General features: G+C 35.0%; 2 protein-coding genes across 2 annotated transcripts; one reads left to right on the top strand and one right to left on the bottom strand.

The window, feature by feature from the left end:
• The first annotated feature begins 4,430 nt into the window (after window positions 1-4,430).
• Window positions 4,431-6,798, top strand: LOC123908123. The gene is made up of 3 exons (XM_045958662.1): window positions 4,431-5,163; window positions 5,345-5,532; window positions 5,894-6,798. Exons 1-3 carry the CDS (start codon window positions 4,572-4,574, stop codon window positions 6,572-6,574), a joined length of 1,461 nt encoding a protein of 486 aa, XP_045814618.1. The 5' UTR covers window positions 4,431-4,571; the 3' UTR covers window positions 6,575-6,798.
• Window positions 6,799-11,183: 4,385 nt separating this feature from the next.
• Window positions 11,184-15,564, bottom strand: LOC123911143 (ACT domain-containing protein ACR1-like). Its single transcript, XM_045962501.1, has 9 exons — window positions 15,324-15,564; window positions 15,268-15,289; window positions 14,727-14,848; window positions 14,601-14,646; window positions 13,685-13,799; window positions 13,372-13,439; window positions 12,271-12,933; window positions 11,913-12,020; window positions 11,184-11,819 (listed from the first exon to the last, which is right to left on the bottom strand). The coding sequence occupies exons 3-9, from the start codon at window positions 14,795-14,797 to the stop codon at window positions 11,436-11,438; spliced, it is 1,455 nt and encodes a 484-aa protein (XP_045818457.1). The 5' UTR covers window positions 14,798-14,848; window positions 15,268-15,289; window positions 15,324-15,564; the 3' UTR covers window positions 11,184-11,435.
• Between the last annotated feature and the right edge of the window lie 1,762 nt (window positions 15,565-17,326).

Raw genomic sequence — 17,326 nt, 5'->3', positions numbered from 1 at the left:
GTATTTAACAAATTCTAAGGAAGGAGATGGAAAAGAAGAAGATGTTACTATTGGTGATGATATTGACTTTATGTTGGAACATGTCAAGAAGAGTGTTCCTGAGAAGGATGCTGCACATGATGCTACAACATCTGCAGCACAGGAAAATTTGGAGAACATAGTTGTACCTCAATCTCCAGATAATGTTATTATCCCTGATAAAGGGAAGTATTCTGATAGTAACACTGCTGTGATCTCTCAGTCTGATGAGAGTTTGAATACTTTGTCTGTGCATGATGAATCTGCTAAGAAAGATAATAATGCAGATTCCAATGCTATTGATGTGGACAATCTCACCCTTACAGAGAGGACTCCTGCTCCTAGTACTAGGAGGTTAAGATGCAATGCTGGTAAGAGCGTGCCTGTTTATAGTGTTCCTGTCAAGACTACCAAGGAAAAGAAAATATATGGTCTTAAAAGACAGTGGAGTAAGGTTACTGGGTCCTCTGAGCCAAAGAAGAAGCTTTTTAAGAGGAAGACTATTTCCTCTAGTGATTCAGAGTTTGAGGAAGACCAACATGCTACAACATCTCCTGCATCATCCTCAAAGAAGTCTGTGAAGAAAAAGAGGATCCCTCAAGATGTATCCCCTGTACCCATTGACAACATTTCCTTTCATCATGTTGAAAATGTTGACAGGTGGAAATTTGTGATGAAAAGAAGGCTTGCTGTGGAGAGGAATTTAAGTGAAGATTTTTTACAATGCCAAAAGCTTGTTGATTTGATTAATGCAGCCGGATTGATGAAAACTGCAACTGGGCCCTAACTACTCATTCCAATTCTGTGGCTACAGGTTTGGCTAGATTTATATATGTTGTAGGGACCAGATCACCTTTTTGCCTTTGGTTCTTATATTCTTGATGAAACTGTTCTGCATGGTGAGTCATGTACTGTGAAGATGCCTATAGTCTTTCCTACATTGATGTGTGACATTATTCTAGCTCAACATCCTGACATTTGTACTAAGGCTGGTGTTCCTAGTAAGAGAGGTTGTGATTTGTCTTTTGATTTTAGACTGTTTGAGGGTACACATGCTGCAGACTGTGCTGCATCATCTGTCAATCAGTCAACTGATGTTTTGCCTAGGAAGCAAATGATTGTTGACCTCAAGGTGTTTTCCAATGTCAATCCTGATGTTCTTGATGATAATGCAGGTGGTGATACTAAGGTAGAGGAGGAGGACTCTGACGCAAGTCCTTCTATGTGCCCTGCTTATGCTTTATTTGAATGTCCTTTTGGATTTTAATTTTGTGGGCTACGCCCTGATGCTCTCTGGATTGTAACATGCACAATCCATGTCTTTGGGCTCCGACACTCCAGGTTCTCTTTGCCATAATGGTCTGTAATATGCACTTTATGTTCTCTTATGCTCTGATACTCTCTGCACTCTATGTTTCTCTATGCTCTGATAACTCTGTGGAAGTCTGTACTTTGCTCCTATTCTATGGTAATGACTTTAGTTGTCAGAATTTATGGCTAAAAAGGGGGAGTAATATCTGTGTGCATGATGTGCTAAAAAGGGGGAGTAATATCTGTGTGCATGATGTGATGAAAAATGCTATAGCATCTAGTATAGCATGTTGTTGGTTTTATGTGATATGCATGTTTTGAGGGGGAGTAGGTAGAATTTATTTTTCTACTACTTATGATATGCATGTCTGAAGTGTTCATATAGGAATTTATTTGTCCTATTCTCTATGGCGTTGCTTAATTATTAAGGAGTTTATTTCTCCGATCTTGAATCCACTATGTGAGAGTTTATTTCTCTCTATCTGTACTTTGAGGCTAAGATGTGTTATGTTCCGCTGTTGCATGCCTCTGATGCTTACGTGCTAGCTACCTTTCATCTGGTGAACTTTTTACTTTCTTTCCTAGTTGTGTGCTTATGTTGACTCGAAGGAAAGTTTAAATAGCTTAGCATCGTTCTACTTTCTTTCCTAGTTGTGTGCTTATGTTGACTCGAAGGAAAGTTTAAACTGTATCTCTCTATGCACTGGCCTTAGGTTGTTTTAGCCAAAATTTGCCAAAGGGGGAGATTGTTGGTGTTTTGATTGACTACATTTTGCAAAAGCCAACCAGCCAGATGCTGGACTGAGATGCTGTAGCATTATAGTACAGCATACTGATACTCTGTTTTCGTGCAGAATTTTTATTTCAAATCTGAGTCAAGATTTGCTCCAATTATATATTCAAGCACGTGCGTCTGGGCAAAACGAGCCTTGCTCAGCAAGTTTTATTGAAGTCGGTTGAAGGAATGTTATTTAAAACAAAAATATAATTATATTATATTTTTGGCGTTTTTTTTTTGTTTGGTACAACATGAATTATATTTCTGGAAATAATTTAGGGTTGGCCACAATTCCTACAACTGTATTTGTCTGAAGACCTAACTTGGACATCAAGACAATTGAAGACTATAAATATGTGAAGCCTCAAGCTATTCTACTCATGTATTCTAAACCGTGTTCTTTACAAAGTGTGAGTTTTTAGGGTTTAGAGTTTGTGTCTTTTGTCAGCCTTTCTTGTGTCACTTTGATGCAAGTTTAGGACTGTGTTTTGGTTGTTAATTGTAAACTACTCCTAAGCTTTGAAGCACGGAGTTAGTGTGTGTGATTCACTCATAAGCTTTTAAGCAAGAGTGTGGTCTAGTTTCTAGGAGAGTGTCTTCATCTTGATTATTATTATTGACAGCAACATGGTACTTGTTGTTAGAGGGAATTTGGGACGGGGTCTCATTATCTAAGAGGTTCTTAGGAAGGATTGCACGGGTAGTGTCTAGGTGATAAGTCAAGTACCGGGTGTTGGTCGAGGGCTTTGAACTAGAGCTATTATAGTGGATTCATTCCTGGATTGGTATCCCCCAGAGTAGGTGACGTTGCACTGAACTGGGTTAACAATTACCTGTCTTATTTATTATTCTGCAATTTATTTATTTATTTACTGTGTTCTGCGACTGTCTTGCTGCAACGTGTGCTATAGCATCTTGTGCAGCATTGTGTTCACTGCGTGCCAGATTTCAATTTCCTTCCTCCATAGAAGGGGCCATAACATTCATTTTTCCCCCTCTCTTCTTGACCTCAAAGTTTGGAGCTAATAATAATAATGACTTAATATGAGAAATTACACAACTAAGTTTCGATGGACCACCTTGCCGAGATAGCATAAAAAACTATTTGTGAGTCACTTTCAAATATGAAATGAGATAGACCTTTGTTTAAGCTTTCCTCAATTGCTTCTTTGAGTGCCATAGCTTCTCCCTCCATAGTACTTAATCTTCCTTGAATGAGGTTGGTTCCGGTGCATATAAAACTCCCTCGGTGATCGCGTAGACACCACACCATCCCCACCCCATACTCCAGCTGCATCATAAAAGCTTACATCAACGTTACACTTCAAATAACTGGGATAAGGAGGCAGCCCAGCCATTGCGGTGTTGTCAAGGCTGCTGAATGCTGCTGCATACCAGTGTAATTCTGCTCCTCCGTTAAGCCTTGAACAATGGCCCAATCATTCCACATCTGACCTACTTTCATGCCAATTTGTCTTGCACTCAATTTGTTGTCATTCCATACACAATTATTGCGGTTTTGCCATAAGTTCCATATCAGAACAGCAGCCATACCTGCGGTTTTTGCATTCTCAGTGCAGCATATGTCAAGAATTAATTCTTTGATACTTTGCAGACGCTGCTGGATAATGTGGTCGAGTCCCATGACATTCCAAGCTTCCTTACTCCCTACACATTCAAGGAATATATGTGCCAATCGTCTTCCAACTTTATACCAAAATAGGATCAACTGGATGAGAATTACTACTAAAACATTAGACAAGTAAGTTTCATATTATACCATATACTTACCCACAAATAAACCAACACAATGCAAATTTACTCATACAAAATTTTTCATTGATAATTAGTCTCCAATTTATCTATTTTTTTTTTTGTTTTTCACCGCTAGTTGAATCTAGTTCGGGGTCTAGCATCAAGTGGTTCCTTCCGGCCCCCTCCCGATCGCAGTTGCGGGGATCGAACCGCGGTCCTCCCTACCAAGTTCATCGCCAATCACCTCCAATTTATCTATTTTAGAGAACAAAGTTTAATAATTTTTTTATCAAAAGACCATTAAGTTTGATCTAGTGGTGAAAACTTTGGTAATATGCACGAATTCATGTGTTCGATCAAAGTTTAATAATTCAAGATTTTTTTACTTCTTTGAATTTAAACGGTTTGTGTCTAATCATTAGACTATTCGGAAAAAAGAAAAATAGTAGTATTTTTTTTGGTACAATAATATAATTATTTTTTGTTTTATATTCCTTCAATTTTTTATTTTAAATTTTTTTGTTTTATAAAAAAACTTAATAGTGCGTAAAAAAAAACTTAGTAAATTGTTAATGTTTTTGTTAGTGAGTAAAACGACGTCGCAGCTTGGTGTCTTATCTGGTTAATAAACCACAAAACACTTAACAAATGGAAGTGATGGTGAAGACCTTTGTGAGAGATTGATTGAGATCGATCGATCAGCAAAACAATGTCGTCATGGTTTGCAAGAACAATCGCTAACTCTCTCAAACTCGACGAAGAAGAAGACGAAGAAGAAACCCTAAACAACAAAAACAACAACGATCCTAACCTAAAATCATCACAATCACAATCCCCTCAATCCGATTCACAATCCGAATCTCCATCTTCATCTACTCACAGTCCCACCGCACGCGGCGTCAAAGAAGATATCTCCGAGCTAACAAAATCCCTCTCCCGTCAATTTTGGGGAGTCGCTTCATTCCTCGCACCTCCGCCCGATCCCGATCCTAATCACGATCCTCAAACTCCTGATTCCGATCCTAATCTCGCCGATGAAGACGTTATTGCTGGAATCCGAAGCGATTTTGCTGAAATTAGTGGAAAATTCAAAAGTGGAATCTCAAAACTTTCTGGTCATAAAACTGTTTCTGAATTCACTAAGATCGCTTCTAGTTTCCTTCAGATTGGATCAGAAGAAGAGTACGATCTCGACGGCGTCATTGGAGTTACGGAGGAGGTTGTTTCGTTTGCTAGAAATTTAGCTATGCATCCAGAAACTTGGTTGGATTTTCCACTTCCTGATGATCCTGATTCTGATGGTATATTCTTTTTTCATACTCATCGAATATGCCTAAATTTTAGTATTTACCTTTGTAATCTAGAAAAAATGTTCATGTTAGCTTAAAATTTTAAGCTATTTTTGATATCCTATGCTTATTGTTTATGATTCTTGTGAATGATGCATAATGAATTCGACTTGAATTTTTTGTTGTTATGTAGATTTTGATTTGACTGATGCACAACAAGAACATGCTTTGGCTGTTGAACATCTTGCTCCGAGGTTAGCTGCTCTTAGAATGGAGCTTTGCCCGGGTTATATGAGTGATGGTTGCTTTTGGAAGATTTACTTTGTACTACTTCACCCTAAAATCAGCAAAGATGATGCTGTTATTTTATCAACTCCACAAGTAAGTTCAAGTTTAATTCGAATAAGTGCTTATGCCTCTTGTGTAACTACTAACTAATGTTGTGTTATTTACTTTGTTGTTTCTAATCGTTTTAATTTTAATCATGTGCAATTAATGATTGAATTGGAGACAATAGAGGTATTTTATTTGATTATTACACTGCTCATATGGTCAAATCTTTTTGTTAAGAACCCTTGTGAGTCATCGGGATTGTTTTGTGTCACTACGAATAGGTGTCTAATATGTTTTGGAATTCATAAGAAACACTATTATGTCTTTTAAATTATGTTTTCAACTACCTCTAACTTTTGGTGTTATTAGTTTTTATTTTTATTAACTGCAAATCATTTTTTGCTTGCAGATAATGGAAGCTAGAGCAATGTTAACTCAGGCATTAGACCGAAGAAGTAAGGAAAAGAAAGTACCGGACTTAAGCAGCATTCCTTTAAAAGAGGAGGAACAAGAACAACATCTTTTCGTGCCAAGCAATGCTCAACTTGAATCAGTGCCTCTTCAGACTGCTCCTGTTGAAGAAGCCCCGCCTATGGTTGTGTCTAATGTAAAGACGGAGGAACATCCTGTTAAAAGTGATGTAGCTCAACCTATCGACAATTCTGTGGTTAAAGAAGCCCCAATTAATCCATCTGCAGAACAATCAGCATCTGGTTCAACAAATCGATTCTCATATGATGAAACATATGAGGATGATGCTGATGATTGGTTGAAAGAGGAGGATAGTTCTGAAATGGTTGGTCCCAGTGGAACTACCACTCATACGGGTGATGATGAGGATGTCTCATTCAGTGATCTTGAGGAGGATGATGGTGATGTACATGCAACTAATAAGAAAACTTCAGGTTCTGACTCCTCCACAAAAGACTCCCGTGATTGGGTTCAGTTAGGTAGAAATTCACCTAACTCTGATAAGGAAATAAACTCTATGGAAAACAGACATGCAGGCTCTGAGCTTTCCAGTGCTCGTAATTCTGTATCCAAGGATTCTAATGATTGGCTTAATGTTGATGACATTGATGTAATTTGATAATGCCACGATAAATGTCCTAGAGGTATGTTTCTTTTATATGATTCAATCCTACTCTGTGAATATTTGCACACAGTTTTTATGTACTCTACGATTAACCTCTGAAGGCCGTGCTTTGTGTAAATAAAGCCAGTCTCCGCTGGGCTTTGTGCTATGTATGGTTATTACTGCACTGTACTTAAATCTTCTATTTGAATTTGATATATTGAAATATTTCTCGGTTATTCAAGTTTATTAATCATTTTAATTCTAATTAAATGAATGCATTCAAACGTTCCTGAATGAAGTCTGGCTTGAAATTACTTTTTTTTTGCAAAGGAAAAAGAGAATTTTTTTTTTACTCAAGATAAAAGCAGTTCACAAGCACAAGGTGTACCCAGTTAACTGATAAATATCAGTCCAGCTAATGAAAGGAACGTAAACAAATCCATACAAGGCAGCACAATAATTGAAATGTCCCACTCTTTCCTCCAACCCAAAAAAATCGCCCACCCTACTTCACACAGCCTGTACCTGGCTTAAAATTATTTGTAGCTGTCATGATGAGTACTTGTTTATATACATCATGATATCAACTACGACCTATGTTCAAATTTAAGGTATATAGCAACCAAGTTATATAGGCAAGAATTATCAATAGCAGAATTTTTAAGCATGCGAGTGCAATCTTCGGCCTGTTTTCTTAAAGTTTAACTTCTGTTGAATACTGAAGATTTTACCCGCATCACCGGAATTACCGGCTTAAATAGCTGTTGTGCCTAAAGATCAGACCTCCAAATTTCTGAAGGTTAATGCTTAGTACTATCCTCTTTAGTTTTAACTTCTAAGTCACTGCTGTTTGGGTCTTTTGGTGTAAATGAGATATAGATGTTCTTAGATTAAGCGATGTCAGTCCCAATCTTGTAATTGTCATACTCTCTACACGCATGTGGTGCCATGTCTCCAAGAGAACATAAATTTCGATGTAATAGCTTTGGTTTCTACTATATATATATATATATATATATATATATATATATATATATATTCAAGATAATTACACACAACTTCTATATAAGAAGTGGCATGTGCAGTTGTTGATATACTATATTTTGCTTATTGGCTATTTATAGCTTTGGTTCATATTGTTGGATTGATTTTCTTAACACTTATCCGTCCTTTCTCAGTAAAATTTAGGCAAATTTGCAGTCGTTGTTTATACCATATAGGTACTTTAATTTTATTGTCTCACATAAAGAAGTTTTCAAACGTTTGCACTGTTACATTTGTTTAGTTTCGGTTAAAAACACTACGTGGAGGCTATAGAATGTATTATCTTCAACATAGTAACAAAAGTTTTCTGTAAACCAACCCAGAAAACTAAAAAAATTGTCTGCCAAGAGACCTATCTCTCTCTTTTCCTCTTCCTTCTTCATGTACTCACACCGCACCCTTTCCATTCTCTTCTCCAATTAACCACAACCCGTTTCACTTCTTTCCCTCTCCATATTTATGGATTCTCTTCTCGTTACATTGTGATCTGTCTTGTACATGTCATATATTTCTTTGTTTGTTACTGTACTTGCGTTTGGTGGAGAAACTTGGTCCACAACTGTGTGTTTGGAAATGCGGTGAGGCTAGTCAATTTCTTAGTGGAAACTTACGCTAATGCCACAAATTGGAGATTTTGGTTTTCAAGGTGAAAATTGTATTTGAACGTGAGAATTGGTTTGCCATCATTTTTCCGAACATACGCTTAATGCTTGTGGCGGAAACAAAAGGATGTCACTTCAAAAAATTGACATTGCAATTCTTCCCTAAGGAACAGAGCTAACTAACAAGTCGCATTCACTGCAATACCTTTGCATAGTTATATTGCAGCTCTAACATAGTGTCAGCTATGAGTAGAAGAAGGTTTATGGTTCACCCTTATGAACTTCTTTTTTTTTTTTTGCCAAGTCAGCACTTGTCACTAACTTTTCCTATATATGTGAATTTATGAACCTAATGGACGTCTTCCCTAATTTTCCACTCAATTATACTAATCTTAAAATGGTTTAATGATGATGTGAGAAAAAAAAAAACTCATTTTCGTAGCAAGAGAAAAAAGATGAATTTGTATGTGTTTATAATGTCTAACATAAGCTTTTCAATAAAACAAATAACTATGCGTCAAAAAAAAAAAGTAAAAATATTGACTATTCTTTTGCGACGTACCCATATTAACGAACAACATTAGCGCTGTTTAATCAAATTAGACAATAATGATCATATGTATATTTTTGTAATGAAAATTCAAAAAATAATAATGTAGTTTTGTGAGCATAATGCAACTTAAAGAACCTATTTGAAACACTATTGAATCTAGCCACTAAGTTATTGGAAAAAAACAACCTAACTCAAATACAAATGACCTATATAAGCGACGTCGGAATATCAAATTTTGCCTAAAATTTAATATGATCAAGTTTTATTTTACTAGTATTCAATATGATTTTATTGTGTAAAATTGTGCATCTTTATGAAAATATATGCTGGATTTCATTTTCTTTCTAGGAGTTAAAAAAAAAACTAAAATTTATGAATATACCCCCTTCTTCCCATATTTTAAGTGTTTATGAAGAAGTCAAAATTGTTTTTAGAAGTGCAAAATTAATTGTTTCTAGAAGTGAAAAACTAAATAAACATACCCTAAATAAGCAATATATGATTTGACCGAGACTTCTGAATCAAATGGTATTAATGTCTGAAATTTTTTTTTCTACCCCAACATTTATCCTTTTACCCCTACAAACAAATCAATATTCCCATTTTACCCCTTCAAAAAAAATTTAAAAAATGAATTTCATCTACTGTTTGCCACGGTTTAACCGTGGCTAAATGGAACATTTTTCGGCACACTTTCCTCTAAGTTTTCCGGTAACAATTGTAAACCGGAACAGTTGAAAAAGTGTTCCGGAAAGATTTAGCCACGGTTTAACCGTGGCAAATAGTAGATCTGGAAAATTCGTGCCATTCTTATCAACATCATCCCACTGCATTTCTAACTATATTGTAACACCATCTCCTCCATCTTCAATTATAGACACCCTTAAAGAAGAACATCAACAAATTAGAAACTCAAAGAATTTGATCATGTCGCTTACGCAATAGATTAATCTCAACAAATATAACAAACAATTCTCCCTTAATCAAAGTCAAAAAGTAGGAATCAACAGATATCACCTTATTGTCTTAGTTTAAGTTTGCAATGTTTTTATTCCTAAAGTGTTTTTATGTCATATGAATGAAATGTTTTGTTGACTAAATTTCTCTGGCAAGGATACTCACAAAGCCTGGATTTAATGCTTTTGAGGAAAATCCATCACCATGTGAGAATGATAGTTCTAATAATGAAAGTTCACTCCTCATCTTTTGTTGGATAAGATCAAGTTTTTCTCCTTTAGGTGGTTGAAGTCAACAAGTATTACGTTAGCTTCAAACTATCATAGCTGGTGGTCTAGTCCATTGTTGTGTTTGGGTCTTGTATGATTTGATTGTGATTGCATCTCTTTGACTCTATTGTAAACTTTTTTAGTCTACCTCAGTACGTCTTGTGCTGGGGAGGCTATTTGTGTTAATATATTCCATTTTGGCTTCTTCAAAAAAATAAAATGAAAGTTCACTCCACGTGAGATGTGAAAATCAAGAGCAGGGAAGCAGTCATGAAGAGTATTTTGGTGTTTCAGATATGCGGATGATGTTGATAAGGAAGGACAGATTTTTCAGATTTACTTTTTGCCACGGTTTAACCGTGGCTAAATCTTTCCGGAATACTTTTTTCAACTGTTCCGGTTTACAATTGTTACCAGAAAACTTAGGGGAAAATGTTCCGAAAAATGTTCCAGCTAAATGTTGAAAACTCATTTTTTAAGTTTTCTTGAAGGGGTAAAATGAGAATATTGATTTGTTTGTAGGGGTAAAGGTATAAATGTTGGGGTAGAAAAAAAAATTTCTTAATGTCTTATTGTATTTGATCCATTATATTTGTTGGACTTTTAACGATCTCTTCATCGAAAATTTCTCATCCGAATGCGTTTTCCGAATTTTTTTAGTTTAAATTTGGAAAAAATTCGGAAAACACATTCCGAAGTTGTTTCTAAAGGCAAAGAAAATTCGGAAAACGCGTTCCGAATTTTTTGGCCAAGAGCAAAAATGGAATTTCCAGGGGGTGGGTGAGAAAGTGGGTAGGTGGGATGAGAAATTTTCCTCTTCATCACGTAATATTTTTTTTACGATACACGTTATTTCAACTCTATCCTTTCTGAGTTCCAAGTTATTCAATCATCTAGAGAAGTCATGCAATTAGAGCCTATAGTTGACATCCCTGCCCCGAGTTCACACCAATTCTGTCTATAGTCCTGAATCTCCTGATCAAGGAAGATTAGGCTAAATAAGTGGTACTTTAGTAAGTGAAATTGTAAATCATTGTACAGGAAACATGAATGATCAGTCATGTAGAAATTGAAAGGAATGACTCATAAGGAAAGAGGGAAAGACTAGTTTTATGTGCTGCTTGCTTCCTCCCCCTATTTGGAGCAAATCTTTAGTGATTTTAACGCTAAATAAAACACAACAAATTTAAAACTCATTTTAAAAAATTGTTAGTGATTTTTATTTTTTATCGTGGACTGGCTTGGGATACATATTTACAGAGTGACCACCAAGAACAGGCCAGAGTAGTTTCTCTCTAGCTTTGCCCTTTGCCCTTTCCCAAAGGAATGAATAGGAGATTGAAAAGAATAAGGAGAAAAATGAAAACTAACTAAAAATTTCTATGTACAAAGATATTTGGTAGGGAAGTTCCTTCAAGTAGAAAACTAGTTCTGTAGATGAGAGCTTTTCAGGATTTAATGGGACCAAAGTTGCATGAAATCTTCCCAAAATGAGACCATAGCTTGCTTCCAATAGAATATCTTGCCTTATCCTCTACACTACTATTATTAACTGAAGAGGATGACGACGATGATGATCGAGAAAGCCCACAAGGCACATTGTGATTAGTAACTACATCGGCGGATCCACGGCTCTCTTGTCTCAACACTTCAACTATATTTGGGTTCACTTGTTGACCTGAAGGATCTGTGACATAGAATGTTCCCACCACATTCTCTCCCCGTGGTCCAATCTCAACCCTCGGTATTGATAGTCCATTTTCACGAATCACACGAGTCACTTGGGATAGTAAACCCATTCTATTTTGAGTGCAAATATCAACCCTTAAACCCTGCACCATAACATATAACAAAGCCACCATCAATCAATACATTATTATGACACAAAAAAGGAAAACCTTAATGCTAGGTTTTATAGGACTTACATGTGAGACTCTGCGCTCTATAGCAGCTATTATGCATAAGATGAATTTTTCCTTCTCGCTTTCGGTTTGGAGAGCTATACCATTCCACTTGTGCCTTATAAAGTACTCCTGCAAGACATGTATCGAAATGTACAAATTAAGAACAAAGGAACTACATGTCCATCTTATAATTTAGGTTGACCTTAACTTTATTTTGTGTGCTTCCCATAGTTCTTATACTAAACATAATCCTATTTAAGGCATAGACTCTCTTCTGCTAGAACCAACAACTTAACTCTAGCTTTATAAAACCGGATTAAAAAGTGACGATGTTTTTCATTTATAGAACACAGGAGAATTAATGGAGATAATGTAGTACCTGATTAGCAATGGATTTCTTGGAACTAATGGCGGCGTGAAACACTACATACTGCATGTCCCTTAGAATACACACAGTATCGAACAACAATTTAGGACGGTCTCTACATATCACATTCACCACCCAATACCCTCTATCCTCGCATCTACTAATAGAAACATGAGTCCCATCACACCCCTTTTTGTGATATCCGCTAGTATCCCCGTGACAGGCATGACAACTCTCGTAATCCCTGTCGGCGTACATTAACTGGTGAAGCCGCCTTTCGGTGTGTGTTCGCCCGGCCGGGAAGTTTCTTAACCTCACGTTGTTTCTCTCCCCCTTCCCCCCACGGGCCTCCACAACATTCTCCAGCTGTTCCTTTACCTGAGCCAACCGTTTTGGATCCTTGATGGGACCAGGTCTGGATGCCTCTTCTACGTAAATTATACAGGCTGCCCTTCCATTGTGGGTCCATGCCGTTGCTGAGGTAACACTGCAGCCCATGTCCACTAACACTGCTGATATTTCTGATAGTAGGCCCGGTCGATCCATCCCACTCATCTCCAATGCTGTGTGCTCCGTTGAAACGTTTTGTTTTGAGTAATTTGACTTTAATTCCTCGCAGATTTCTAGTTCTGTTTCATCATATATGTCCTCTTTTGCTCTTGTGGCACATAGTTCCTGTGAACATAAATATATAAATATCTTTGTTTAATTTCATATAGTTGAATTATGAAGCGCGGACACAGACACCAGATGCGATACGGATACTGACACGTCGCACTGATAATAATTTGAGAAAATAATATAATCAAGTGTAATCATAAGTGTCGGTGTTGTGTTGGTGTCTAACACTGACACGGTACACGGCTAATCCGAGGAGTGTCGGTGCTTCATTGAATTACTTATTTCTTAATTTAAAAAGTTAAAGACTAAGATATGCAAGTAAGTTTTGCTCTCTCAAATCTGTGTCACTTATTGTGTTAGACCGGTCTATGCAGAGCAAATATCGGACTTTAAAAGGGCCACCACTAGTGGATGTTGGTATTGACGTCCCTCAGATTAATCGATCTTTGACCCGGATTTTTTAAGGTTATAGATAGAAAGAGACAAACAAACCTTCTCAACTTGGCGCATGAGGTTATTATCAGTGAGCTTCTTGCCAGCTTGATCAGTGACGTGGAACACTGCATCGTGTAAACAAAAGAGACAAGCACCACACAAATTGTATCAGAACCGAACTATTAAAATTTGCTGATGCTATCATATGATAATGTCGTAGTCATAATAGCTCAAAAGACATTATAAAAGTAAGCTTTTTTTAATGATAATTTGCTCAATTATGATTATAAGTGGATTGAGAAAAATACATAAAACAAGTGTTAAAATAAAAAGGAAAACCACTCCACAAAGATTAAAGATAAACACTGACCATCCATAAACCATCCACCATCAGAGGAAATATATGACTTGGAAATGCAGAGGTCAAGATCTGTCAACACCTGTACCATCTCTAATAATATCCCATATTTGTTTGCACTATCTACCTGTATATGTCGGCAACATACAACACAATTAGATAAAGATTTGACAGATAATTATCTTATATTATATAAAAAATATAAATTTCTTATAAATTATCATTATAATTAAACAAATGTTAACTTGTTAGTTAGTTATAAGAAAAAATGAAGTCAAAATGTTTTGGTTCTCATGCTCATGCATCGTAAAGTTTAAACCACTTTAGCAAAAGTTTAATCTTAAAAACTTAAACCATTTGATTATTTTGGTTGCTAGCAAGTTTGCAACTAAATGTATGATGCATGTTTAAATGGGTTGAGTCAGTCAAAATTACTGTTGAAAAAACTCTAAAATATAGTTTTTGTCAAAATTATAATTGTTCTGTTAAAATATGATTTTGACCATTACACCGCCAATCAAAACATACATTGTGTCCCATTTATAAACTTTGTATGTCTTTTTAACACATTTACAATCGAACACTTCTTAGATTAGGTATGTCACGATGTCGGACATCGACGAGATACCGACACTTATTTTTATACTGATTTATTTTATTTTTTTAAAGTCATTATCGATGTTGACATATTTGATCCATGTCATGTGAGAGTTTGTGTTTGTGTCTGTACTTCATAGTTTAGGATTACCGACTGATTTTAATACATGATCACGTCATTTTCAGAGAACACCAAACGAAATTTGGATTTCTCTAGACAAAAGAGGCAGAATTTATTATGAACTTTACAAGATCACTACAAATTACTACTACAAAACAGAGATATTAAAGAATAAAATAAACTTAGAAAATGTATAGAATTGTATCGAACCTTAACAACTGTACAGTCTCTGCATGAATTATTGTCTATACAAACCCTGCCAACAGAAAATTCATTAATTAATCTTCAATACTAATTACCTAAACAAAAAACGATTAAAGTGTGTTTGTTAATTACCTGGGAGGATGTAATCTTTCAGTAAGGGTTTCAATTTCCCTATTAAGACGAGAATCAAAAACTGTATCCATTGTTTCTTGTGGCGGCTATTTGGTGATAACGCGGGAAGAAAAAAAATGCTTCTATAGAACAAACAGAACAATCATGATTATGATTATCATTATGATTATGATTATCACAGGCTGTATATAGTTTTGAAATATTCAAAGCTTTAATAACGTGAAAATATGAAACAATACGCATAATTATAGGAATGAAGAAGCCGTTATCTTGTTTTCTAAGCGATGTAACAGAAACCCGAGAAATTAGCTACAAAATTATTATTACTTTGTTGCTAATTAGTAATTAATAATTAATTAATTAATTAATCACTCCGTTTCTTCATATTCATCAAAACAAACAAGGTTCCAATGAATTCATAACAAAATTGTTCATTGTTTGTATACAGATAGATAAAGAAAAATCAAAATATATGAAACTAGGTTAAATTGAATTGAATATTGCAATGGTGAAAATTAAAATAATTGAATATTTTAATTACCTGTATGTAGGGTTAATGTAATGTGTGAAAAGCTTATCAAAAAAAAAAAATGTAATGTGTGAAAAAAATGATGAAGGTGAATTGAGAAAGAATTGGATCAAAGAATGATGGTTGATTTTCTATATATAGGAATAGTAGTTAGCATAGCGCGGGTAAAACCAAATACTGAAATCTGCAATGCAAGTTTCGGGTTTTCGTCTCGCTTGTGGACTAAGGTATTGTAAAATAGTAATTATTCGTAAATTCTAACTCAACTGATTGAACTGATTGATCAGTTGTGTGTGAGTTTCACATGGTTTAGGAGAAAAGGAAAACGAGGTGAATGTGTGGAGTTAGGGGGTTTATAAAGAAAATCTAGTAATCATGTAGGATTCATTGAGATACTGCCACGTGTGCTTCTTGTTATCTACGTGGCACACAAGCTTCCTGGTAATTATCTCCACGTTTTTTTGTGTAAATTTGCGGTTGGAAATCTCATCTGGAAATGCTTCAAGTTTCTTTTCACATAACATTTTTTTCTTCTTCATCAAAGGCAATTTTTTCTTTTTGATACTAAATACTTTTCAATTACCCAAAAATGTAACATAAGCAAACTAGTCCCCAAATTCCCAATAGACTAAAATATAAGATGTTTTCTCTTCCCACCTCCCTTGAATTTTTTATACCCCAATATTTCAATTTTACCCTTGTAAAAAAATTCAGTTTGCAGAAATCGAATTTTGGGATAAATGATTCACGGGGGTGGGGAAAGAAAACTTCAAAATATAACTATATAGGTCCTCCAAAACCATGTGGAGCTCTTTTCTATCATGTTACCAAGTACCCGTACGTACTTAACATTAGAACATTACTTTGTATTGTGTGTGACATTAACATCATAATAAATTCATAATAATACTCACGTACAACACATTTTGAGGGGCAAGGAAAATTAAAATATGAGGTCCTTCAAAAGTCAAAAACTTTTTAGTAAAATTAATATGATTTTTATACTTCAAAAATAAAATTGTTCATTAGAAATCGTGTCCTTCATAATAAAAATACAAAAAATGTACTGTATTTGACAAAACTTGAACCTACAAACACATATTATTTTATAGAAATGACAAAACTGCTAGACTATCGACTATAATACATCATATTTAACCGTTAATTAACATTTATGCATGAAAATGGGATACTCGAACCACATCAGTTTAGGGTTCTATTTTTTATTTCCGAAAATGCAAAATTCGTATCCGCCTCGTTCATTGCCATGTCTAATTGAAAACGATAGAATTGTTACCAAAATTTATTTAATTTTTTTTTTTTGACAAAAAAAAAATAGTCTTTTTTTTTGTTAACCAAAAAAAAAAAAAATAGAGTCTTTGAAACCAAATAACGTGTTCGGAAGTTGATCATGTCTAGAACATATATTAACACTCTGTGACATCCATGAACTCTAATTAAATAAAAGAAACATAGGGACAATTTCTTTTGGAATAGGAAGCAAAGATAATAAAAACGAATAAATAATATAAGGTGTGGGAGAGGAAAGTTAGCCTAACACATGTACTAGTAATTAGGAAAAACACTAAAAAGATGAAAACAGAGAAAAAAAATAAAAACTGCTTACCTCTCTGCAGTGATGTGAAATTGAGGCTTCTCTCTGCCCTGGTTTTTTCTTAAATTTCTCAGTATCAGTATTTTTTGCACCCTTTGTCCATTTTTGTTGTTAATATAAGGAATTTTTAGCGTTTTTAAAATGCAATATTTGATATGGTAGGAAATTACGAAAGAAAAATGTATAAAATTAATTATGGAATCATTGTCAATAAAAAATTAAACTGATTGGCGATGACGTTTAAACTGACTGGCATGATATTTTTTTTCTTAACAAAAAAAATCAATTTCTTCACTTTTAGCTGATTTGTTTCTTATTTTAGCTTCAATTAGGTTTAGGATTTTTTTTTTTTTTAAATTCATTTTAATCACTCACAATTTGTTGACAGATCAATTTACTCTACAATAAAAAAATAAAATTTAAATTGGTTCGACCGGTTCGGCCGTGAACCGGACA

This window comes from Trifolium pratense, linkage group LG2, assembly GCF_020283565.1.
Source record: "Trifolium pratense cultivar HEN17-A07 linkage group LG2, ARS_RC_1.1, whole genome shotgun sequence".
NCBI classification, from domain to species: Eukaryota; Viridiplantae; Streptophyta; class Magnoliopsida; order Fabales; family Fabaceae; genus Trifolium; species Trifolium pratense.
Note: the sequence above shows the minus strand (reverse complement) of the source record. Positions and strands in the feature narration are given on the sequence as shown.

Bases quoted from the DNA above. Each gene is read 5' to 3' on its own strand.
- LOC123908123 (XM_045958662.1), top strand. From the start codon at position 4,572: ATGTCGTCATGGTTTGCAAGAACAATCGCTAACTCTCTCAAACTCGAC. The intron at 5,164-5,344 runs GTATATTCTTTT...GTTGTTATGTAG, and splicing joins TGATGATCCTGATTCTGATG to ATTTTGATTTGACTGATGCA. The intron at 5,533-5,893 runs GTAAGTTCAAGT...TTTTGCTTGCAG, and splicing joins TTATTTTATCAACTCCACAA to ATAATGGAAGCTAGAGCAAT.
- LOC123911143 (XM_045962501.1), bottom strand. From the start codon at position 14,797: ATGGATACAGTTTTTGATTCTCGTCTTAATAGGGAAATTGAAACCCTT. The intron at 14,647-14,726 runs GTAATTAACAAA...TTCTGTTGGCAG, and splicing joins GAAAGATTACATCCTCCCAG to GGTTTGTATAGACAATAATT. The intron at 13,440-13,684 runs GTCAGTGTTTAT...TACACGATGCAG, and splicing joins TGGTGGATGGTTTATGGATG to TGTTCCACGTCACTGATCAA.